The 25,789-nt window shown below is 36.1% G+C and overlaps 2 protein-coding genes across 6 annotated transcripts in view; both read left to right on the plus strand.

Moving 5' to 3' along the window:
• Positions 1-15,606, plus strand: part of LOC127858398 (zinc phosphodiesterase ELAC protein 2-like) — a 30,381-nt gene extending 14,775 nt beyond the window's left edge. For 4 of the 5 annotated variants that reach the window (XM_052395518.1, XM_052395521.1, XM_052395520.1 and 1 more), the window contains 15 exons: positions 1,095-1,273; positions 2,870-2,928; positions 3,884-3,944; positions 4,323-4,377; positions 5,370-5,508; positions 6,262-6,486; positions 7,213-7,388; positions 8,194-8,296; positions 9,181-9,322; positions 9,682-9,830; positions 10,761-10,851; positions 12,027-12,147; positions 13,361-13,439; positions 14,540-14,684; positions 14,952-15,606. In XM_052395518.1, the coding sequence (XP_052251478.1) occupies positions 1,095-1,273; positions 2,870-2,928; positions 3,884-3,944; positions 4,323-4,377; positions 5,370-5,508; positions 6,262-6,486; positions 7,213-7,388; positions 8,194-8,296; positions 9,181-9,322; positions 9,682-9,830; positions 10,761-10,851; positions 12,027-12,147; positions 13,361-13,439; positions 14,540-14,684; positions 14,952-15,467 (2,240 nt within the window). In that variant the 3' untranslated portion in view covers positions 15,468-15,606. Of the gene's footprint in view, positions 1-1,094; positions 1,274-2,869; positions 2,929-3,883; positions 3,945-4,322; positions 4,378-5,369; positions 5,509-6,261; positions 6,487-7,212; positions 7,389-8,193; positions 8,297-9,180; positions 9,323-9,681; positions 9,831-10,760; positions 10,852-12,026; positions 12,148-13,360; positions 13,440-14,539; positions 14,685-14,951 lie in introns of those variants that run through there. The other variant, XM_052395523.1, reaches the window with a different exon arrangement.
• Positions 15,607-20,066: 4,460 nt separating this feature from the next.
• Positions 20,067-20,456, plus strand: LOC127858664 (uncharacterized). The gene has a single exon (XM_052395870.1). The coding sequence runs from the start codon at positions 20,067-20,069 to the stop codon at positions 20,454-20,456; it is 390 nt and encodes a 129-aa protein (XP_052251830.1).
• The last annotated feature ends 5,333 nt before the right edge of the window (positions 20,457-25,789 follow it).

The raw sequence follows: 25,789 nt of genomic DNA on the forward strand, positions 1-25,789 counted from the left end.
TTTCCATCACATTTTTGTTACAGTTTCTCATGGCGCCTTCAATACTTTACCAATCTCTTTCATATTTTGCATGTAGGTACCTTGCATGGACCTCTAAGGTTTGAGGTCACTGGGGACAAGGTCACCAAGGCTATTAATAGATTTCTGTCACTCTTTTTTTGTTACTATTTCTCATTGCGCCTTCAATACTTTACCGATCTCTTACTTATTCGGCATGTAGGTACCTTGCATGGACCTCTACCTTTTGATGAGGTTTGACGTCACTGGGGTCAAGGTCACCGAGGCTAATAAAAGATTTTTCCGTCAACTTTTGTTACAGTTTCTCATAGCACCTGCAATTCTTTACCGATCTCTTTCATATTTGGCATGTAGGTACCTTGCATGGACCTCTACCTTTTGATGAGGTTTGAGGTCACTGTGGTCAAGGTCACCGAGGCTAAAAATAGATTTTTCTGTCACACTTTTGTTACAGTTTCTCATAGCACCTTCAATTCTCTACTGATCTCTTTCATATTTGGCATGTAGGAACCTTGCATAAACCTCTACCTTTTGATGAGGTTTGAGGTCACTGGGGTCAAGGTCACCGAGGCTAATAATAGATTTTTTTAGGTGGTTATTAACACATAGATTGACAAAGTGCATCATCGGGGAGCATCCATCAGTTTCACTGATATTCTTGTTAGTTTAGTTGTTTCACAAATGATTTTTTCACAAACGTTTTATTACCAAGTGTATGTCATACTTACTTAGATATTCCTTAAAAGTGTCTTGTCTAACAAACTGTGTTTTATTTTCTTCCTTATAATTCAATTAAGTATATTCTATTTGTACGACATTGATTGTGTCCCTCATAAAATACCACATTCTCTTGTGTTAAAGAAGGGTTTTAGGTCACTCAAAAAACATGAAACATTTTCAGTGAATTACACGGTTTTCATTCCTACTATAAACTCCTTGCTTGTCTTCTTGTGTTACAGAATGCTTGTCAAATTCAATCATTGATGTCAACAGGATGAACTTTTATTGACAAACTGAATGACCTGTTTTCATTTTTTTTTAAATCACATTTAGAACCTTAAAATGTTATACCTCAGAATGGCGTGGTTTGCCACACAAGTCATACGAAGATGCTCAAGTGACAGTGGAATATGTGTCTCTATATGACGAGCGTTATGATGGCAATATTGAGAACATGCATAGGAACAGAGCTGACATTAATGAGGAAGATGAGATTGAGCAAGCTAAACATATGACAATGGCTTATATTGTCAAGGTATGACATTTTGCTAAGGAATTGTTATTTTATAAAAAGCTTGTACTTTCCTGGGAATTTTTAATGAATAACAATAAAAACAATTGAGTTGATAATACATTTTTAGCTGGACTATTATATATGAAATATATATAGTGGAGCTATCCTACTCACCCCGGCGTCAGCGTTTCCGTTTCAGTTAGTGTGCAAATGTTAAAGTTTTCGTACTACCCCAATTATTTTCATTGTCCCTTGACAAATTGGTTTTATATTTTGCATACTTGTTTACCAACATGACCCCAACCTATAAACAAGAGCAGACCACTGTATCAAGCATTTTGACAAAATTATTTCCCCTTATATACTTAGAATGTGCATATTATTGATAAATCTATGTTAAAGTTTGCGTACTACCCCAAACATTTCCAATGTCCCTTGACATATTGCTTTCATATTTTGCATACTTGTTTACCAACATGACCCCAACCTATAAACAAGAGCAGACAACTGTATCAAGCATTTTGACAGAATTATGGTCCCTTGTATACTTAGATAATTGAACATTTTGCTTAAATTGCCAAGACTTCTTTATTTATGATCAGATTTTATTAATACTTTGACAAAACAACACTTACCTGAATACCACAATGGATTCCACCCAAACAATACCCCACGCCCCAACCCAGAATCCCTGCCCCCCCCCACCTCCCCCCCCCCCCAATTTTTTTTCCTTTTTTTATTTTTGAAAGATCACCTAATAAATGACCACACCCCACATAATACCCCCTCTCAACCCCCCCCTACCCCCCCCCCAATTTTTTTTCCTTTTTTCCTTTTTGAAAGATTGTCTCATAAATGACCACAGCCCACATTATACCCTCCTCTCAACCCCCCTACCCCCACCCCCCCCCCCCCCCCAAAAAAAAAAAAATAAAAAGGAAAAAAAAAAATTCTTTTTTTATTTTTGAAAGATCGTCTAATAAATTATTGAATATGAATAATTTCCCCATCATGGCTAACGTTATACTGTCAAGCACTCGAAAGGTCAAGCGCGATGTCCTCTGACAGCTCTTGTTAAATAACAATGGCTGATTTGTTTCTGTTATTTATTTCTTTAATTTTTAATTTCATTATTGACAGTTGATACTTTAAATGGTACCGCAATTTAATTAAATAATTTTTTTTTAAAAACATTGCTTATTAATGTATCTTTATGTGTACATGATGTGACCGGTATAAATCTTCAAATTATTTTTCTACCAGGTTTTTCATGGCCATTTTAGAAAAATGCAATTAGGGGATTACAAATTTTTCGCACAAAAGTCAACATATTTCGGAAAAACTAATTTTAAATAACTAAATAATTATTGACATAAGACAAATATTGTGTACATTATAGTTATTAACTTTGTAAGATGTAATTAAAATAAAAGTGAGAAACAATACCGGTAATCATAAGACACTTCTTTAAAAAAATTAAAGGAAATTAAAGTAGAATTTCTTTTCATGGGATTTTTGTTCAATTTCGCTTTGGGAATGGGTCTGTAAAACACATGTTTAGATGCGCTAGCAAAACTCCTGTTCACACACAGCCAGTTTAGAGTCTGGTATTTTCAGTTCAAGGAGACTGCACCCAAGGTGGATAGACACAAACTGGAGGCTCTCAAAATCCAAAGGTGAGTTCACAACATTTTTATATGTAAGACTCACCTATGATATTGTGTTGAGTTTCAAAACTTGTACTTACTGAACTAAAAAAAAAGTAATCTTAATTAAATATATGTAGTTGATAATTTGAGTACATTTATTCATTTGTGCAAATTATGTCATTTTTATGCCCCCTAAGGTGGGCATATAGTGATTGCACTGTCCGTCTGTCTGTCTGTCTGTTTGTCCTTCCTTCACACTTTTGCGTTTAGGTTTTGAAAAATGCTCATAACTTATATGTCCCTTGAGATATAACCTTCATATTTGGTATGCATGTGTATATGGACAAGGCCTTTCCATACGCACAAAAAATTTGACCCCTCTGACATTGACCTTGAACTTAGGGTCCGCGTTTAGGTTTTGAAATCTGTGTTAGGTTAGAAAAATGCTCATAACTTCTACCAAAGCTTTTATAGGGGGCACATGTCGTCCTATCGTGACAGCTCTTGTTGTTTCAAATTTGAACACTGAGTACCCTAAAAGCAATACTTTGAAGTCCAACCATGATGTTCTGTAATATATCTTCCCTGGATTTAAAATGACTTAATACCAGTGCATGTCAAATCATTTTCAATTGGGCATGTGTCAATTTCTGTATACATGTAATATGGTTTCTCACACAGTTTTATCCTTTGTTGTTTACATGGCTGGTTAGTGTCCTGAAAATGCTTCTACATATAGTAAAGAGGCATAAACGCGCATATGGACCTGTCACTATTTTCAGTAAACAGTCTTCACCAGCTAAAATTTGAAAAATGATTTAACAATATAAATAACATAAAATACTGCCCTTCACTGTATTTATTAGAGTCATGCATTTGGCTGCAGTTCATATGCAATTTGTAGGTAGCCGTCAGGATGGTAAATATGTATCTACATGTAATAGTTATTTGTTAACCACTTGATTTACTGTTTGTCTTTCAGTGGACCCTGGGTAGGGGAGCTAGTTAAGGGCAGGTCAGTCACCCTGCCGGATGGTAGACAGGTTTGTCAATAGCCTTTGTACTTAATGTCATTAAAAGCTTAATACATGTAAATCTTCATTAAATTCAACATGCCATGAGACCAATATAAGAAGGAACTGTTAAGTTATGAAGCTTGAAATCTTACTTTATCTCAGTAGTCGTCTTCATAACCAATCTATTACAAGGTCTCAGGTTAAACTATTGATTTAATTGACCAAAAGCTGTGGGTATGAAAAAGCCCAGTTCCTAGAATAAATTATTTCAAATTTGCTTTTTTTAATGGCTCAAATTTTCAGTCATTGAACCTTCATAACACAATTTGTTTTCAAGTTTGCTTTCAAACTTAAGCAGGCATAACTGTTTTAACTTTACACACATCATTTGCTTGTGTTTTTTAGCTGGAGCCTAAAGATATTATTCAAGAAGAGGGGCCAGTTTTGGGACCACTGATAGGTAAGCAAGGATACTTTGTAGTGCATGTTTAACACTTTCCCACTCAGAAGCAAAGTGTAAATGGCTATGTGCAAACACCCAAAAACCAGAACAGTCTGCGAGTAACTCATATTATGACAATATAAAATGATGTCATATTTTGATGTAGTCATGTTATGAGAAAATGTTATGCAAAATCTGTCAGTAAAAACCTTTTGAAAGAATCAAAGCAAAATGCTGGTAAAAGCTACGCAAACAAAACAAAAGAAAAAGTCAAATTTATATTAAATATATGTTTTTTATTTACTTGTTATCAGAAATATATATTTACTTATTTGTCTATGATCACTACATGTATTGAAATAAAATTAGTATGCCATATTACTGAAGCAAATCAAGGGTTTGGTGTCAAGCAGTACAACATCACATTCCTTCATGAGATATATACATAGTTATATATACCCCCACAAAAGAAGTTTAGGGGGGTATATAGGAGTTAGCTTGTCTGTCGGTCGATCAGTTTGTCGGTAGGTCGGTCCGTATTAAGTGTCCGCTCTCTAATTCAAGTTGTTTTCATCCGATCTTCACCAAACATGGTGAGATGTTGTATCTTGATGATGTCTAGGTCAAGTTCGAAGAAAGGTCATGCCAGGTTAAAAACTAAGTCAAGGGGTCACTAAGTGCATTTTAAACATTGAGCATGGTGTCCGCTCTCTAATTCAAGTAATTTTCATCCGAGCTTCACCAAACTTGGTCATAAGTTGTATCTAGATGATGTGTAGGTCAAGTTCAAACAAGGGTTATGGCAGGTCAAAAACTAGGTCACGGGTTCACTTAGTGCGTTTTAAACATTGAGCATGGTGTCCGCTGTTTTTTATGAAGACAACATGCAAATATTCTGTGTCAATGCAGCATGTGGGGGTATTTGTCACGCCTGTGACAAAGCTCTAGTTTGAGTATGCTCAAACTTTCATCTATCCTGTATGTAAACGCGCAAATCATTTCCTTTTCAGTGTTGGAAGTGCCTTGTGAGGCCTACCTGACTTCCCTGTTGACCTCCCCCCTTCACAACCTTCCCTCACCTGATATCATTGTGCACATCACTCCACAGAGCATCATTGACGACCCCAGATACCAGACCTTCATGAAACGGTAATTGGGGATGTGTATCAAATGTTTGTATGTTTATAATGTAATTTTGAACTATACTGTTTTGTTGAATTATTTGCCTTTGTTTAACTAATTATCCCCCGCAATAGGCGGAGGGTTATTGTTTTGGTGTTGTCCGTCCGTCCATCTGTCCGTCCGGCACTTTTGTGTCCGGAGCCATATCTTGGAAGTGCTTTGGCGGATTTCAAATAAACTTGGTATGAGTATATATATATGGATAAGAGGATGATGTACGCCTAATGGCATTGTACACCATCTGTTAATAACAGAGTTATGGCCCTTTGTATCTTGGAAAAATGCTTTTTTGTGTCCGGAGCCATATCTTGGAAGTGCTTTGGCGGATTGCATTGAAACTTGGTATGAGTATATATATATATATATGGATAAGAGGATGATGCACGCCAAATGGCATTGTACACCATTGGATAATAAAGGAGTTATGGCCCTTTGTATCTCGAAAAAATGCTTTTTTGAGTGTCAAATATAACACTTTTGTGTCCAGAAGCATATTGAAGGGGGATATCAATTCAACGAATTTGCTTGTTAGCTATTATTTACCATTGGTAGTTGATGTGTACAATAAATATTGCATCCTGAGGCCCATGTCTATATTAAAATGAAAAGAAAATAAAACTAATGAAATATTTATTAATGCTTTCTGCATTTCGTGCAATTTTGTGTATTTATTTATATTTCTTAAGGGTCTTTACACTTACCGGGTCATTTATTATAAAGCTACGACTGTCGTCACCTGATTCTCAATGAAGCTGCCGAGATGAGCTACCTTCCTGAACTCCACAACGCATGTGGCATACGTAACCACATTCACGGAGATATATTCCCCCTACCTCGTGGGTACTCGTTCATAAGACCGGATATAGCACAGGACGCCAACACTGTATATGGTTGCTACCATTTGAATTACATGATGAGGCCGTATAGTTCGAAGGGATTTCATTGGTATGTGCAATATATGATCGCACGTGTTTTTCAATGGGCACTCTGCTTTGAAATTCTCATTTAACCAGGGGATAAGAGTATAATGGAGACTAATTCACCTTTATTTTTGATGAAGGATTCAAAGTAAATTGATTCAATGCTACAGCTATGTAAAATCATTAAACACTGAAATGCAGACTATCGTTTTTCAACTCGAATCTTGATTGAAGTGGATTTTAAGGTGTATAATCTTTTTACTATATTAAAATCAAAGGCCCATACATTATTAAATCTAATGACAGTTAATTTTGTTTTGTTTATTGTAGTTCCATTTAAAGGCAGTTTCCCTCAGACAAAAAATCTTAAATTTCCCCAAATAGTGTCTTCTCTTTTGAAAGTTAGTGAATACACAAAAAAATGTCTGATATGATCATAAAAGAAGTGAAGAGAATAAAATATGAATAGATCAAACTTAAAATGTTTGAAGACTTAACATTATTCACAACTGAATGATTCTGGCTTTAACAATTTTGATACTTTTCACAACTAATTTACCAAATTTTTGTGCTTTACATGAAACTTTTCAAACAAAAAATCACTGAATAAATTCATGCCACCCATTCATATGCAGTGACTGGATTCCACAGTTTGATGCTCACAAAATAAATTCATGCCACCCATTCCAATGCATTGACCAAATTTCACAGACGCTCACAAAATTAATTCATGCCACCTATTCCAATGCAGTGATCAGATTCCACAGTTCCATGCAGGCAAGGCAATGGAGGTGGCGAAAGAGAAGATTATGGAAGACGTCCGAAAGCTGAACAGGTCTGGCGGCAGCAGTAAAGAGGAACACAGCAAGGAATGGGTGGACAAAGCGATGGAAAGGTTTAAGCTTAAGCTGAAGAATGGTGATGCAGGTATGTGTGCAAGGTATTTTAGCGCATCATTAACCCTTTGTATGGTGGGAAATTTGTCGTCTGCAAAAATGTCGCCTGCTGAATTTCCATAATTAGCATTTTCTTTGATTTTTTTCAAAGAATACTATCAGAATATCAAACAGTTTGAATCTTGATGAGACACCACGTTCTGTGGCGTCTCATCTGGATCCAAACTGCTTGCAAAGGCCTTCAAAATTGGGTTCCAGCACTGGAAGAGTGAAATAAAATCAAAGTGAAACTCTTTACTTGTGTCATAAGGTCAGAACTCTCTACAACTTACAAGAAATCATTAAATATATGGTCTTTGTGTTGTAATAATAATGCTTTTCTTGTGTGCTAAGCCTCAGAAGAAACTTTGTTGTATACCAACCTGACTTAGTGTTCACTTTAGAAGTATTGTTGGCAGATCATGATGATGTTACAACGATGTTCAAGTTAAGCTTTAACTTACAATATTTTAATTCTAGAATATTCAAACCTCTCGATCTTATTCTTCATATGGATTTTTTTTAAATGAATCTTTTAGTAATGTATCTGCATGATACCATGTACAGGAGGAAACACAATTTTAGCAATTGTTTTTTAATTGTATTCTTGGAACAAATGTTATTTATCTAATAAGCATAACAAACATATTGGTATATTATTTGGAAAATATTGATACGCCAAAAGGCTTTAAATTTTTAGTCACTTGTGAATGACGATTTGTTTATGCCAATTTCTTTGTAGATAAAAGGTTTACAATAAGATTGAATATACACATTAATATTTTCCATCGCTACAGCGCCTATATTTGATAAAGACTATCCAGAGATAACATTTATTGGCACGGGGTCTGCGAAACCGTCACAAAAAAGAGGGGCATCAGGAATCCTTGTTACTTTAAGGTACGCTATGATCATAAGCAGCCATGCACTGACTGCTATTGAAACTGTTGATAAAACTATAATTGAGTCGTCTTCTGAGAAAACTGGGCATAATGCATGTGCGTAAAGTGTCGTCCCAGATTAGCCTGTGCAGTCCGCACAGGCTAATCAGGGACGACACTTAACGCTTTTATGGTATTTTTAGTTTAAAGGAAGTCCCTCCTTACTGAAAATCAAGTTTAGGCGGAAAGTGTCCTGATTAGTCTGTGTGGACTGCACAGGCTAATCTGGGACGACACTTTACGCACAAGCATTATGCCCAGTTTTCTCAGAACGCGACTCAATTTGTCTCCTATATAGATGATAATTAACTTTTGAATGTATGTTCTATTGTTTAAACAATGCATAAAGTGTTTGAGTAGAAATTTGAATGCATTAATATTCTTAATAGAATCCTCATTCGTTGGGTTCACACCATGTGCCCCAAGGTGCAAGATTATGAAATATTCATAAAACCTACTCATGTTTAACACATTAAGACCTAGTGGACTCTCCCATCCTTCTAAATTGGATCAATTTATTTCCAAAATTAGGGATGTCTAGTATATTTATTTCTATATTTAAAATATTTCTTATTGAAATTCCTTTAAGCAAACAGCGCATGACCTGATGAGACGCCGCATCATGTGGCGTCTCATCTGGGTCTACGCTGTTTGCCAAATCCTTTTTTCTAGACGCTAGGCATAAATGGGTTAATGTTATAAAAGTTCTGTAATTACCTGACTTCAGTAAGTCTATTCCATTTCATTGTCATCCTTTTGTAAGCGGTCTCTGGCCAGAATTCAGAGTTGTGTGATTTTCCATGACTATAGTCTAAAATAAACACCACCTTTTGATGTTTTCAGACAGAATGAGTACATGTTGTTAGACTGCGGTGAGGGCACACTCCATCAGATGATAACCATGTTCGGTAGGGAAAGAACCAATCTGATTCTTGCGCAAACCAAAGCTATCTTTGTGTCACATCTTCACTTCGACCACCATGGGGTAAGGCTTTAATGTTCTTGGTTAGGGTTGGCCGACATTGTTGAAAAGATATGAAAAGTTTAGTCTTGTGATGTGGTAACTCATACTCTTTTAATACAGATTTAATGCCTTTTGACCCATTTTGGCAAGTAGGGCTTGGTGATACAGAAATTCTGAGCATTTTGGTTTTAATGATGTTTTCTTTGATGGTGTTTTCTAAAATGATATTCAAACATAGTTATCAATAAACCAAATGCTTCTGTCATATGGACATGTATCCTGATAGCTATAGTCTTTTCACTGCCCATGAAGACTTAAAATTGATTCTTTCTCTAATTCTTTCTTTTCTACTGCGGTACATTATACTATTCTATTGGCAGGGATTGTTCTCCATTTTGAGAGCGATTCGTGAAACTTGTGCACAAGATTCCGGAGTTAGACAGAAACCCTTGCTGCTGGCTCCCTACTTCCTCATCAACTGGATACGACTCTATTCCAAGCATGTCCTCGACATTTCACAAGACTTCGAGTATGTTAAGGGTAAAATTGAGTGTCCAATTTGGTGAACGGTTCACTAATTTGGGCTGTAATGTCCATTAATGGGTTACAGTTCATTGTATGCTTTTGTTTGTTTTTATGCCCCCGAAGATTGCACTGTCCGTCTGTTTGTCCGTTCGTCTGTCTGTCAGTCACACTTTGTGTTTAGGTTTCGAAAAATGCTCATAACTTCTATGTCGCTTCAGATGTAACATTCATATTTGGTATGCATGTGTATATAGACACGGCCTTTCCATATGCACACCCCTTTAACCTTGACCTTGAAATTAGGGTCCGCGTTTAGGTTTCGAAATCTGTGTTTAGGTTTCGAAAAATGCTCATAACTTCTATCAAAGCGTTCATCGGGAGCATATATCATCCTATGGAGACAGCTCTTGTTATAACTTGCAATGAGGATTTTTCAGATAATGATTTTATTATGATGAAGAAAAAGAGGATGATAATGAAGAGGTATATAAAGATGCTGTTGATGTTTGTGATGATGAGGAAGTAGAAAAAGTTGATAATAAGTATGGTGATGATGGGGATGATAGTTATGATAATGGTGATAGTGATGAGGATGCAGATGAGGAGGAGGATGATACAGATGAGGATGATGGTGATGATGATGCAGATGAGGATGCAGATGAGGAGGAGGATGATACAGATGAGGATGATGGTGATGATGATGGTGATGATGCAGATGAGGATGCATATTGTGTTGATGATGAGGATGATTATCATCTTGCTTACAATTATAGTAACTTTTTGTAGGGATTTCAAATATTTTAAAGAATGGTTCACAAATCTTGTCATATTTATTTGCAACATAAATTTATAATGGTATTATTTTTTATTTTATTTTATACAAGTAGATGGTTGTAAACAAGTGCAAACAGATACATGAGAGTCTTTTCTGCAGGTTCATCCCCCACAGCGTTTTACTCAATGCAAACCACACTGCACGTGAAGGCTTTTTACAACAAGTCAAGACAAGGCTTTGCTTGACTGATGTAAGTGTTGAACATTAATAACTTTTTAATGTTCAAAGCTACCAACATCATTGTTAAATATCTTTTGAATTAAAAAATGCCCATGGTATATATGTCTGGTTTAATCAAACATAAGCTTGCTACCTAAGTTGGCATCATTGCATTGGATATTGGGAATGTCACATTTAAAATTGTATTTCGGACCTGCTTGGTGTTGTATGTATTATGGTCAATTTTATAAATTCAATTTGTTAATAGCAGGGTAATTTTCAGGGGTCCTGTCAATAAAAATGGGGGTCCCAATAAATATGCTGGCTGCACAGTGTCAAAGTCAATCAGTTAAAAGTATAGTAATCGATTATTTACGTAAACAAAAGCCGAGATATAACACACACCTATACAATTAAAGATTGTATTTATTTGTATAGTGTAATCTTGCTTGCCAGATAATAAGCTATCGTAACCTCAGTAAGCTTTTCTTTCATAGCGACATAAATAGCTTACATTTACGCAATGTAATCTCAATTCGGGACTTTGCACCTAGCAACAGCAGGTGCGCGATAACACCATTGTTCGATAAATCAACAAGCGAGACAACTCGTACATCCTTCTAGAACATTACGTACCGCATTTGTCTTTCAGAGTTTCTTGTTGATATTACGAGAACCAATACGTCAAAATGATTTGCGTCCCATGGGACGCAAATTAACAAATATGATGGGTCCTGACTGGCATTTTATGTGTATTTGAAGCAGAATATCGCGTCCCGTAAAATACTGTTAGTAGTGTTCAGTTAATTGTATTTTGAAGAAGAGTTACCTGTGTACAAGGAGGTGTATAAGCAGGCTGGAAATGCTTTATATTGAACAATATAAAAAAACTTGCAAATGTTATTTAGCTTGAATATGATTGCATGCAGAGATATGAGCCGTCTAGCCCATTGCACATACAATTTGTGCAAAGCTCCTAGCTTTTGTAAGAAAAACCTATGTTCACTATACAAGAAGTATTAAAGGTACACAAATGGGCAAATGGCAAATGTTAGGAAATAACCCGGGTATGCTGGACATTTTGTTTTATTTCTTATAAAAATAAAATGGATGTGAGTTGAGGGGAGGGGCCTCCCTTTTTAATCATTGATTTTAACAATAACATGTATCTGAATATAGTTCCAATTGGAATTCTTGGTTTCACAGCTACAGCTATGCCAGGTATTGCACACAAAGTCATCTGCGGGACTTGTTATGCAACACAATGATGGCTGGAAGTTGGTTTACTCCGGAGATACCATGCCATGTGAGACTCTGGTGAAGGCAGGTTGGTGTTGTTTTCAATACTCCTGGTGTTACCACTTAGATACGAATTTGTACACATGTTTAGTCCATTAGAAAGTTATATTAAATTTCAGACCTTTTTTACTAGATTCAATGTTTATGCCCCCGGATCGAAAGATCGGGGGTATATTGTTTTTAACCTGTCTGTCATTGTATGTGTCCGTTAGTGTGTCCCAAAACTTTAACCAAAATTTTAACCTTTTTCATATTTTTTGCAATATTGAACGTAGCAACTTGATATTTGGCATGCATGTGAATCTGGCGGAGCTGCACATTTTGAGTGGTGAAAGGTCAAGGTTATCCTTCAAGGTCATAGGTTAAAAAAATTAATTCAAAGTGGGCTATTAGGGGGCATTGTGTTTCTGACAAACACATCTCTTGTTTAAGGCTTTATTTCCAACCCTTAGATATTGATGAGCAGCAAACAGCATAAAACTCACATGCTGTTCTGGTTTTATGCTGGTTGCAAAAGCCATTTTCACTTTGCTTCTAATGAGGGGAAAGGTGTCAATTGAAACAGCAGAATTGTGAATTCAGTGGTAAAAGTAGCAACAATTTAAGTAGTACTAAAGTGAAAGTACAGAAGTACCAGTAGTGCTCGTATTAGTAAGGTAAGAAGTAGCAGCAACATAAGCAGTGGCATCAAAATTATAATTTCATTTGAATAAAAAAAAGAAACTGAATCTTTAAATATACAGATTAGAAGCAAATAGATTATTTTGTTTTAGATTTGCACATATCGTGTACATGCCATGCTTTATCAGACTGGTTTAATCTAACCAGTAAATTTTCATATGTTTGGATCTTCTTTTTTAGCTCAGCTGTTTTCGGAGAAAACCTGAGGTATTGTCGTAGCCAGCTCGTCGTGTTGTGTCGTATCCGTTGTCCTGTTTACTGCCGTCCGTGTCGTGCTAAAACCTTAACATTTTGTCAAGGTTTTGAACATTGGCTCTAAAACCAAAGTGCTTTCACCTACACCTTTGAAACTTCATATGTAGCTGCAACTTGATGAGTTCTACATGCCACACCCATATTTCGGTCACTAGGTCAAAGGTCAAGGTCACTGTGACCTCTAAAACAAATTCTGACAAACTTTCATTTCTTTAAAAATGCACCCGCAGCCGAGCTTGGCACCCGTTATGCGGTTCTCTTGTTTTTAATTATCCTTAAATTAGGATATGTTTGTTTCTTTTCAGGCAGGAATTGTGATATATTGATCCATGAAGCCACATTTAACGATGTCGAAATTGACCATGCTTTGAAAAAGCATCATTGGTATGTATCCTTGCAAGCAGCTGGTTAGTTCTCCCCAACCCGGTCGGCGGGGTAACTGGGGGGAACTTAAGTTGCATCTCCGATGCGTCTGTTTGTCCTTCTGGTTATTTGTGTGTCCGTCCAAAGGTATAACTCAAAATGTTTGTTGTAAGTACGTTTTAATTGCAGTTTGTATGGCTACAGAAATAATAACAAACTAAAGTCCGGATCTTGAAATAATTGAAAATGTTCTTAAGCTAGATTAATGAAAGTGGAATGTAGATAAAAAGACAGATGATCAATACATGTATCTACATTATGTCAGTTGTGTTTTTTTCGGCTGACAAAAATTGAGGTTGCCTCGGTCACCGATGCTATAGGTACAGAAATAATTGAAAACTAAATTCTGTATCCTGCGATACCTCAACAAGTAAGTAAGCTAGGTTAATAAAAAATTGATGTTTTTATAGAGTGGCATATGTGTATAGAAGACAATATGAGACATATGCTTTCTAATTCAGTTTTGTCCAAAATTATGTCAGTCTGTCTGTTAATAAGAAAAATCTGGATCCCACAATAACTAAAAAAATACGTATGATAGACTGATAAAACTCAGTACATGTATTTGGAACGAGGGTCTTGACATGTGGTGTTAATGCACGTTATTCCATTTTTTTTGTCAGACCAAAAATGTGATTGCAAGTGTTACAGATATTAGTAAAAACTTTGTGATAATGTTATTGAGCATAAGATTTCGCCCAAGTTTGAAAAGTTACTGATATGAGTGACAACTTGGTGATAATGTTTGTAGGCGAAATAATTTGCCCTAGTTTGATAACCAACCAGATCAACTGAAGTGCATCTGAATTATGGCCCTTGAATTATAAAAAAAAAATTATGTCATTTTAACCTCTTTGCTCTAAATAATTTAAATCAGTTCATCTTGATTCTTTTGTGGGAACAATAACTTGGCAGTTTTTGATTTCGAGAAAGTTGACCTTTAGTGCTTATAAATGTATTATGGTCAGTGCATAATCAAAAAGTTGCCACTTACCGGTGAAGATCTTAAATATTAAAAAAAATCCACCTTTTGTAAGTAGCTTTTCCATTTCTGTTTACAGTGTAACCAGTGAGGCAATACTAGTTGGCAAGAAGATGGCTGCCAAGTACACTCTGCTCACCCATTTTTCGCAGAAAATGCCCAACATACCAAAATTCACTGCCTTGTTCACAGAAAACGTTGGCTATGCATTCGATCTTATGACGGTAAGCTTTTCTGTCTTATTGTTAGTCTGCACAATGTGGCTCTGACACTACTATAGTTCTGGATGTCTTTATAAAAACATGCTATTTTAACACTTCAATTATTTCCTATATCCTTATTATTTGCATATATGGGCACTGAAATTATTTAATTGCCTGAAATTATGTAATGGGTAAGCATATTCCATCAAAAGGCTTTTAAAGTACTGGTTTCAATACAAACATAGAGGAAATATACTTGCATTTTATTGTTCTATCATATTGTTGTAGATAAAGCCCAATCAATTACATCTCCTTTACCACATGAAGCCATTCTATGAGAGCCTGTATGGAGCGCACATTGAAGCAGCGGACACGAAAAAGAAGTATTTGAAAGTGAAACAAACTGAACCCGCTGATGGCTCTAAAGAAAGTCTGACAGAGGGCGTGGCAGCTACAGTTGAAGACTTGGAGGAAGTGCTGAAGAAAAGACTGGCAATGATAGAGAGCTGGACATGTGTAGATGGGGAGGATACAGGCAGAAGTGTCAGAGGTGTGGGTGCAGAATCAGATGAAAACAAGGGTGCAAAGGTTGACAAGAATTTGGAACAAGTGTGTAAGAGTTCTAAAGAGTTTAAAGACTTAAACCTTGGTGCTGGTGAAGAACATGGGAAAAATGGTGATTGTTCTGTTGATAGTTATGAGATTGGTGAAGATTCTTTGATTCAGAACACGAAGGTAGATCAGACTGAGAAAAGAAAACATGGTGAATTGCAAAAAGATGTAAAACGTTCTAAGGTTGAATGATAATATTATTTATGAAAAATAGGTTAATGAATTGAACATAAAAAATGAAAACAATTTTCTGTTGATAAGTTAAATAAATGTATTCTATATTTTGGTTGCACTCGTACTGGTATTACAAGAAATATACGCTTTGACTTAACTTTTCAGTTGAATTTCATTTGTTTCTTGCGTGAAAGTCCCGATAAAGAAATTATTGTTACTTTAATTAATTTGTATAGTCACTGCTGGTGTTTCATCAAATACGGTTTAAAGCTATAAGGCTAAACAATATAAACAGTTTGTGAGGTACCATATATTTGGACTCGCTTTTAATTTCAGAACTACATGTACATGGCTTTGGTTTGAGTGGTAGATTGAGAATTGTGTCTTACTTACCAGTTACTTTTTACATATACTTGCAAATTATAATATTTAGATTTTACCGAAAAATTGATCAGTTAAAGCAAATGTTAATTTAAAAGCCGGTAGCTAGTTGACAGCAGTTGCTGTTGATAATTAAGATATAATGCTGTTAGTAACAACTGCGCGGGATTTGACATGACATTGGGCCACTTAATTGTAAGCGTGGTGAAACTTTGGCACACTTTTGATGATGTAATGTTTTTTATAATGACAAGCGTCCATGATTCTTTTATTAGCAAGTCTTGGAAATCATACATCAAATTAAACAACCTGTTAACTATTGAAAAGTTAACAAATGAAGGTCGGTAAATTAAACGGTTACTTTCAAAAGTATAATGTGGTCCCCCTGTGGCTGTAATGCTGGTTATGTTGCACTAGACAATACATAAAGAGATGCATACATGCCATAATTTGCCAGGTCCAAATCGGGACTTTCCATAAAATATTGTCGGGACATTTTACCAAAAAGCGGGACACTTAAAACGATCAATCATTTCACCTTTTCTATATACTCAACAGTTAGTATATTACTTACAAAAACTCTAAATTTCTGCCCAATCTTGACGATAAATGTGTGTTCAGAATTTCGTGAACACTGACGTTCTCCATTATCCGGGAGTAAACACACTCCATAAATTAAAATGAGGGGTATCCCTGTATGCCTCGATTTGACATCCAATTGGTACAGGGATATCCCCTTGAACATATGTAAATGGCGTGACACGATGTGAGTGCATCGATAACTGTTCTTATTCAATCAATCGTAAATTGACTAAATTTAGATTGATGCAATATGTACAAACTATTTTCTGAAAATCAGTCGAAAACGAAAGGTAATTTTTGAAAACATCAATGTATATTGGTCATCATTCAATTTGTTTGATGTACAAAATCGGTGTTTTGACAGGATTTATCACCTTAGGTTGTATAATACACAGGATAAAAGTATCGTTGGACTTGATTGGGCCATGAAATACAAACGCAAGTGGCGTTAATTTCTGTACGATACATCTTTCGATAGCAATTAGCGACTCCTATCATAAAAACACCATGGTGTGAATGCTGATTAAATCAATAAGTTGCCGATAAATCGCTGATAAGGTGTCAAAAACAACACAAGTTCACTCGAGTAGTAGAAGTGGGTTGTTAATTGGGGGCAATAAAGGGATTAGCGATGATAAGTTTTAGCCAGAAAAAGCTCAAAAAAACGATTTTTTGGGGGAACTTATAGACCTTATATTGTTTTTATCGAATGTCGGGACAAAACGTCTCATATCGGGACAAAGGGCCCAAAAGCGGGACTGTCCCGCCGAGATCGAGACGTCTGGCATGTATGGTCTGAGATGTCAACAGTTATCCGCAAGTTCCGTGTACCTTGAAGACTTTTCGTATGAACATTGTATTTAAGTATTGGAAACAAGAAATATCTTTAAAAAAGATATACGGCGTTGATTGTGGTTGGAGTTTATGGAAGGTAAAGATTTAAATGAATGAGATCAAGGATAGCTAATATCTTTTTCTGTGCAGTTTTTAGCTGCATCAAACGCAGTACGGGATGTTATGCGGAGTTTTCGCGGCTTATTTTACATTATTACATATTGCTGGTCATAAACCTATAGATACAAAAAAGAAAACCAAAGTCAACCGGCCACACGCGAAGTCTCCGTACATATTTTAAATATGTATACGCGCGTTCTTCGAACAAACCTGTTTGAGTGGTTTATCGGGCATTGCTACGTGTATTTGATTCGATTATTAACAGTATCGAGAATCATCGCGCTCATACTTAATACATTAGTCAATATGCTGCAATAATACATTAGTAAATATGATGGAATAATTCTTGTTAATTAATTAAAAATAATATTTATCATGGTATTGTTGAAAACACATTAAGAATCTATTATTGACATGCCATAAAATAATATCGCTGGATATCTTCATTTCACATCTTTCTGGTGGTAAAGAAAATTCTGGTTCACCTAGTTCACGCTATAGCGTCTTTATTATATAACTATTATATAACTGACCGCGAACTCCGAACAGCACAGAAGGTCTGACCTGTATATAAACTCTGACATTCAAACACACTAACCGCGAACTGACCCCTTATACCTCGCGGGTTGAAATGCAACACATTAAAGTGAGGCATCGCTTCCACTGCTCTTTATACTTTTACATATAACATCTTGACAGGAATATGGAAGTCAGTACTAAATATGAGAACATGGCCTTTAAGTACACAACGTTCTCGCGCTGAAAATCCTCTGAAAATAAAAGATGTACGCACAAACTGTATTGATGTCGAGATTGAGTGTAAAACTGTTCTATCTATAAAACCTTTTTATTAGAGATAAAACTGTTTCATGCTGAACACGCAGTAAAACAGTGTTACAAAGACGCGGACATGTTTCCAATGTTCTAGTGGTATTATCAAATCAGCCAATGCAGTCAATGAAGTGTATTCATCTGTACTTGGCCGCGGGAAGTTTTATTTGAATTCTATTGGACGCTAACAAAGGTCAGGCTAAGGTGAAAAGCTGGCGTATTCAGCTGACGCCGAAAAAAGAGAATACACTTTGAAGAACAGCCACCTTGATAAAGGCGATTTTAGGGTCAAAGGTCAATGCCACGTGGGCACAAAATCTTCCATTTAGAAGCAGTGCTGTTAAGGTGGAAGATAATGTCAGTTGAGGGTTCCGACCGGCACTTTGTTTTTATTTTATATTTGCCAAGTCGGTATAATTGTTTTTTAAACCATTAAAAAATTTGCAATTGTAAAAGCATTTCATGACCCTGTTCACAAATAGGAAAATCTGTGAACCAGCTGCTTTTAATTTTAAATATGGTATAAATCTTTTTCTTGCAATGACAGCGCGATCTGTTAAAAAAACCCGAAAGGGGAGTTCAACAGTATCCGAAGATAGTAGATAGATGATTATTCATTTTTACATGATAATCACAATTAGATCTATTCCAGCAAGTTTTTCGCCCTTTAAAGGAGCCTTTTCACAGATTTTGGTATGTATTTAAGTTTGTCATTAAATGCTCTATATTGATAAATGTAAACATGACCTCTAAAAAGCCCCAGTAAAAATTCAAGAATACAATTTACATCGTCAAAAGATGCATATAATGGCTATTTTAGAGTATGGTAAATGTTCAGTATTATGTTTTCTCACAACTAAAACGAACATTTGCAAATCTGAAACAATTGTTTTTATTATGTCAATTTACTAAAACGTGAAAATGCCCCTTTGATTACCTCTATTGGCAGTCCGCACAGGCTAATCAGGGACGACACTTTCCGCTTTTATTGTATTTTTAGTTTCAAGGAAGTCCCTCTTTACCGAAAATCAAGTTTAGGCGGAAAGTGTCGTCCCTGATTAGCCTGAGCGGACTGCACAGGCTAATCTGGGACGACTATTAACGCACATGTATTATGCCCAGTTTTATCAGAACAAGACACATATCTTCACTCATCACATTAAGCTTAGTGACGTGAAGTTGACGTCATTTTGTAATTGTGACGTCACGTTATAATGCTGCGTTTACATTTTGTTCCCGGCAGCCAAGGCAGTCCCGTTTGCCGGAAACGTATCGCGCCGTGTGACTGTTGCAATTGTTGACCTTTAATCCAAAGTTTGCTAGGTTGGGCTAAAATTCCTCACGGTTTATCAAGGTATCCTTGACGTGCCGTCGAAGCGAAAGCGCGGCCCTTCGACGGTGCGCTTAGTTTTCATCCACGGATCTATAAATGTTGTTTAAAGGTACGATGCCTTCTGTTAAGTTCCCGTACGTTCATTGCGTTTGTCATTCATTTGTCACGTTCTGTCAAGGTACCGTGCGGATCATACGTGGACATCCGAGAGGTTTCGGGCACGATTGTGCTCCCGGTATAAGAGAAAACTCTCAAGCAACAGTATTTATTATAACAAAATAATTCCAGAGACATGGATGAGAACGACGAGGATGATTTTGTGTCTGCCTTCTTATTCTCAGCATTAATACAATCTTTGCGTTGTAAAGAGCTGGAAGAAGCACAAAGTCCGGGAAAGACGAAGGAGGCCAAGGTCCCTGTGGATTTTTCCATGGCTATCGAAAGCTAGAAGGCAGCAGCAGCAAGGGCACTTTGATGCATTTCTTACCAGGGAACTCCGCAACGAAGATATCAACACCTTCCATAATTATCCGAGGATGCCCTCAGAACTATTCGACGAGATCCTTGAAAGGATATCTCATGTCATCTCAAGACAAGATACGAAGTTTCGCGCTGCCCTTACACCTGGATCGAAACTGCCACTGACTCTGAGGCATTTGGCTACAGTGGACAATTATTCGTCACTCTCCTATGCGTTTCGTTGCAGAAAGGCAGCAATTTGTCATTTGGTTCCTGAAGTATGCAGCGCTATTGTTCAGGCCTACAAAGACGAAGTGTTCACCGTTCCTGTGACACCCGATGAGTGGAGATCTATCTCCCAGGAATTTGAAGACAAGTGGAATTTGCCACATGCAGTGGGGGCTCTAGACAGGAAGCATGTTGCTATCAGCAAGCCACCAAACACAGGTTCCCTGTACCACGACTAGAATTGATTTTTACAGTATCCATCTCCTTGCATAAGTAGATGCCCAGTATCGTTTCATATGGATTGAAGTCGGTGGAGTTGGACATGTGGCTGATACCCAAATCTGTAATGACTCTGAACTTTGTGAACTTCTTGAACAGTCTGGAATAGGGTTCCCGCCACCATGCCCTCCTCCGAACGATAACCAGAATCAGGACATTCTGTGCTTCATTTTATATACTCGTCTTCAGACCGCGCGAATCGTGTCAGACAATACAATAACTCAACTGGCCGTAACGCATGTCTGCAAAACGCAGCACGCCGTAACGGGTCGGAATAAACACGTAGCAAAACGGCTGTCAATTATCCTAGCTTGCCGTGGTAATCTTGACAAAACGTATCAAACCTTGATATAAACTTAACATGTCGGGGTATGAATAGGATTCCCGTACCCTACCGTACGTACTACGCACCCTTTTCGGGTTCTGTTACGGCCTGCTACGCGGCCTGTTACGTACTGTAAAGTTTTGTTGCGTTTAAAAAGTTCTATCACGTTTCTCATTTCCGCCGTGGCTGCCGTGGCAAATTTTTTGACAGTTTAAAATTTTGGCATGGCAACCCCGTTGTGTTACGTTTGGCTATCCCGTTCCCCTACACGTTCATCCCGTTTCCTCCACGGTGGCCCGAAACGTGATTGCCGTGGTCGCCGGGAACATAGTGTAAACGCAGGCAGCATAATGCCATCGGTTACCATAACGCGGCATAACATAGAAGCAACCATGGGGGACTACACGCATAGTTTGAGTGCGAAATACAGTAATTATCTAATTGTTTAACAATCAATCGGATGGAATCGATTCGGAGAAGAGGACGTACACCCACATTACCAGGTATGCCTAAGTTAATATTTGATGATATGATGTTGTTAACTGCTATGCAGCGGGTCCAGAATAATTGAAGCACAGGTGCTTGAACAATTTTGTTGGTCCTTATATATATACAAAGAGAAAAGGTATCCAACGATGATTTCAACGGTGTATTGAATAACACTATGCAACAGCATGAAAGATCAAACAATGCACACAGTACTCTGTTTCTGTTTAAATATAGTGTACTAATAGTTACATTCCAACAAAACTGGGACTGTCGAACGTTTTCGTTGCGGGCGGTCATTAGGTTTTAGCGCAATTTAACTTTCAGATATGTCTTTAATTTATTCTTTTGTGGAATACTTAATAATCTTTAATTATTTTTGATGAAAAATAACGGTCCGCACACAGAGGTAGTCGCAGCAGGACCCACAGAACAAAACTGTCAAATATGTGATAGTATATTTCAGACAGTACGAACTTGTATATTAACAATAATGGAACATGTTTTATTATAGGGATAATAAAAGTTTTCGAGGGCATGATCATCTTCGGGCGCACTCGGACATGAACGAATTTTGAGAGCGCCCGCAAATGATCATGTCCGAGTACAGTAGCAAAAATTCGATTATGTCATATGACGTCATACGGTTCAAAGACAGTCAATACTGCCAATATATTATCACTGAAGTATTTCAAGCATACAGCAGGGACGTTGAAGGTACATAAACACTTACATTTACAGCATAGTCTTTTGAAAGTGTTTAGCAAATAACATTAACTTCATTGACGTTGCCAATAAAGCTGTTGTCAAGAGAGTGCATGGAAACTGGTGCTTATTCAGTTTCCCATTTATGCTTGGAAAGTCGTCGAAGGCTGGAATTATTAACAAACTTCATTGAATCCAATGATAATGGGAAGTAACTGCGCGTGGACCAGTTTATGGATATGAAAAACACATAGCAGGGCTTGAACGGCACGTGAATCGCCTTGTTAATACACGATTTCTCCCGTTCAAGCCCTCCTTTTGCCAAGTTTCTGCACCCCGCCAGAGGGCATTATAGATCGAGTTTATATATATAGTTATAATTATTCATATTGGGTCACAAAAAATGTTGATATTTACTGATTGTTTCAGAAGCACGTTTTTTCATCATTTGTTATTTTATATTTGACTACATATTTTTTTATAACTTATTAAGTTTTGGTGAGCCACAATTTAAAGGTCAGTGCAAATTGTTGCGCAATTGTTGCGCAATTGTTGCTTATTTTTGTTGTTTGGTGGATGGGGGAGGGCAGGGTGTGCAGATGGAAACAGATGCAGATAAAACGTTGTATGAGCTCCAAATATCACATTTCACCACGAGTAAGTCACAGAGTAACACAAATTGTAAATTTCTCCCAACATTTAATGTAAGTATATATAGTTACAATAATAAAGAATTTGTATGCAAGTGCGTATGTTAGTTCATGTTGGTTTAGATAATTATGGCACGGTTATTTTGAATGCATTTAGCATACGTCTTTCCATTACATAATCACTTTGGAACAACTTTCTATTCGTCGTTACCATTTTGACCTTCGAAAAAATATTAATAGTATTAGGTATGCGATCCTGAAATATTATGTTTCATAAATCAATATAATTTCGAACAAGAAATAAGTGACTTTTATGTGAACAAATTGTGGCATTATTGACTTGGAGGGACAGTACAAATACTACGAATTAAGGACTAATAATATTTCTTAAACTAATAAAATAAACGCGTTGTAGAGCACGTATGTACTGCCAGAAATTAATTAGAAATACGATCTGTATTAGTGTCAACAAACGTCTGTGCAAAAATAGAAATACAATTAGTTTTAATAGGCTGATAAAGTGGCTTGCAAACAAACCTTCCGGGTTTAGGTCAAGGTACTCCAGTCCAGTTGGTCATTGATCTCATTTGATAAATAACCCAGTTTCGATATAGCGAATTGTATAGGTATGACATGGGGAAAATAAGGTCGCTAGATTCGTAAAGGTTCTTTACAGTTTTACAAAACGTTGTTGATTTAAGAAAATCTTAACTTCTTCACAATTCATATTATAATTCATGACATCAAAAGCCTTGTTATATTATTATGGAATAAGCAATCTAAAATCATAACATGACGTGGATGTTCATAAAACAGAAGTCGAACACTTACCAAGTTTAATTGGACTTTCAATCAGTTAAGTATCGTGTTTCATTGTTATGACAATAAATTAACGATATTTTCTATCTAAAAGAATTCTTAAAATTAAGTACAAATTGCTAAGTCAGATCAATGCTGAAAATATACATACCGATACTCTTGTTTAATTACAGCTTTGCGGTGTGCAGGTATTAGTAATGCAAATAAATTATCCTAATAGCGAGTCATATACGATTATTTGAAACTTGTTTGAATTGTATAATCCGAAAAAAAAACGGTATGCAAAAAAATGCTCATTGAAAACTAATTCATGACTGCTAGAATTCCAATCAAACATTCCGAAATTCAATTATAAAACACATGATTAAAAAACTACTGAACTATTTTCTGGAGAAGCTTTACCACGTTTCAATAATTTAAAAGTAATCTTTGCAAGTAGTGTTTATTTGAAAAGAGTAGTAAATCGAGAACTTCGCGGTTTTATCAAGTTTATGGTAACACTGATCGCCTGTTACCCAGAAAACAGAAAATCCGAAATTAAGTTTTAAAAAACTAGCGTGTCAGCAAGTTGTGTATGTGGTCAAAAGAATTATTTATAAATAATAAATTCATGAATTATATATGTTATCGTGAGCATCTTCTAGTCTATACCAATAATAGATTGCACGTTAATATTAATTAAATAGTACACATTTCAAACTCATAACATTTCAAGTTTATAATTATACTTTGCATGAGAATTCGCTTACGAATATGTGTTCACTAGATGAATTGTATCCTGTCAAAATATTTAACTTTTTGGTCTGATTTGCTTTCAAATATAGACACCTAATAGATTCATCATCAATTTATGTTTTTTTGTTCAAACAAAAATATTCAGACTTTAGTTTTCAAATTCCTTTTTCGTCAATGCAAAATATGCCGTATTATCGATATATGATTTTTGTTCACTTAAATTTGATTGACATAAGTTAGAAGCTGATATGTTCAATATTAAATAAAAATGTATTTTTTTTAGATTCCTTAGGTTGATAATGTTGGAAGTTTAGTATGGAGCTTGATTTGTGATTCCTTCAGATTGTCCATATTTGGGCAACAATATGTACTGATATCAATCAAACGCATATGTATGACTTAATTTTCCAAAATGTCAATACTGATAATAGTTGTAAAGAAGTAGTTAAACTTCAACTAGAAAATATAAGTATATATTTTTGATGGCAAACATTAAAGGGGCCTTTTCACAGATTGATGCATGTTTTGAAGTTTGGCATTAAATGCTTTTATATTGATTAATGTAACCATTGGATATAAAAAGCTCAAGTTAAAAATCAAGAATAAAATTTTAAAAAGGTAATCCTCAGCATGACTCGAACCACTGACCCCTGGAGTCCTGAAGTAAAAAGTCTACCACATAGACCACTCGACCATCCTTCCGTATGCAATACCAGACGTATTTTATACTTTATATAAGCAATCCTCGTAGTTTCCCAAAATATAACGACAAAAACAGAACTCTCCAACTTATTAATTCGTTTCGCGTTGCAACGCTTTATAATTTTCGGGTTTTTAAATCGTCAAAAGATGCATATAATTGCTATTTTAGAGCATGGTAAATGTTCAGTACTACTGTTTCCTCACAAATATCATACCTAAACCGAAAATTTGCGAATCTTAAACAACTTTTTCAATTTTGTTAATTTACCCAAACGTGAAAAGGCCCCTTTAATGTTGAAGTGTTGTTTTGAGCAATGGTCTGGTGTCACGTTACAAATTAAGACAAAACAACTTTAAAATGATCGGATACATAAACTACCAAGAAAGTCTTCAACGCAGATAATATGTAGTTAAACTCAAGAAACATCATCTGTATATTAATACTTTTCTTGTAGTTAATTTAAGGCAAATTAGGAATCGCCTTAACGGTACAAGGCAATTCATACACCAAGACATTCAACATAGAAACGTGATTTAAACTGGGTTCAGGGCATTTGACCGGTCGATGTAAAGTATTGGAGCGGGGGGGGGGGATTTCAGGTATCCCAAACCGTACACTTGCCCTAAAATTGATCACAATTGAATACACGTGTAAATAAACAATATTCTCATGGCATTTCAATTCCAATTAAAAAGCAATACAAGAAGATAATGTTTCGATGTAATTACTAAATCGTTAAGAAATAGCAGGGCAAGAGAATGCAACTTTTTAAGACACAACCACAGAAGATTGCAAAACCATAGTAGATTTCAATATATTTCGCACCAATGTAGATTTCGAATTGCCGGTAGATTTCAAACCATTATAGAT

The sequence above is a fragment of the Dreissena polymorpha genome, chromosome 14 (assembly GCF_020536995.1).
Source record: "Dreissena polymorpha isolate Duluth1 chromosome 14, UMN_Dpol_1.0, whole genome shotgun sequence".
NCBI classification, from domain to species: domain Eukaryota; kingdom Metazoa; phylum Mollusca; class Bivalvia; order Myida; family Dreissenidae; genus Dreissena; species Dreissena polymorpha.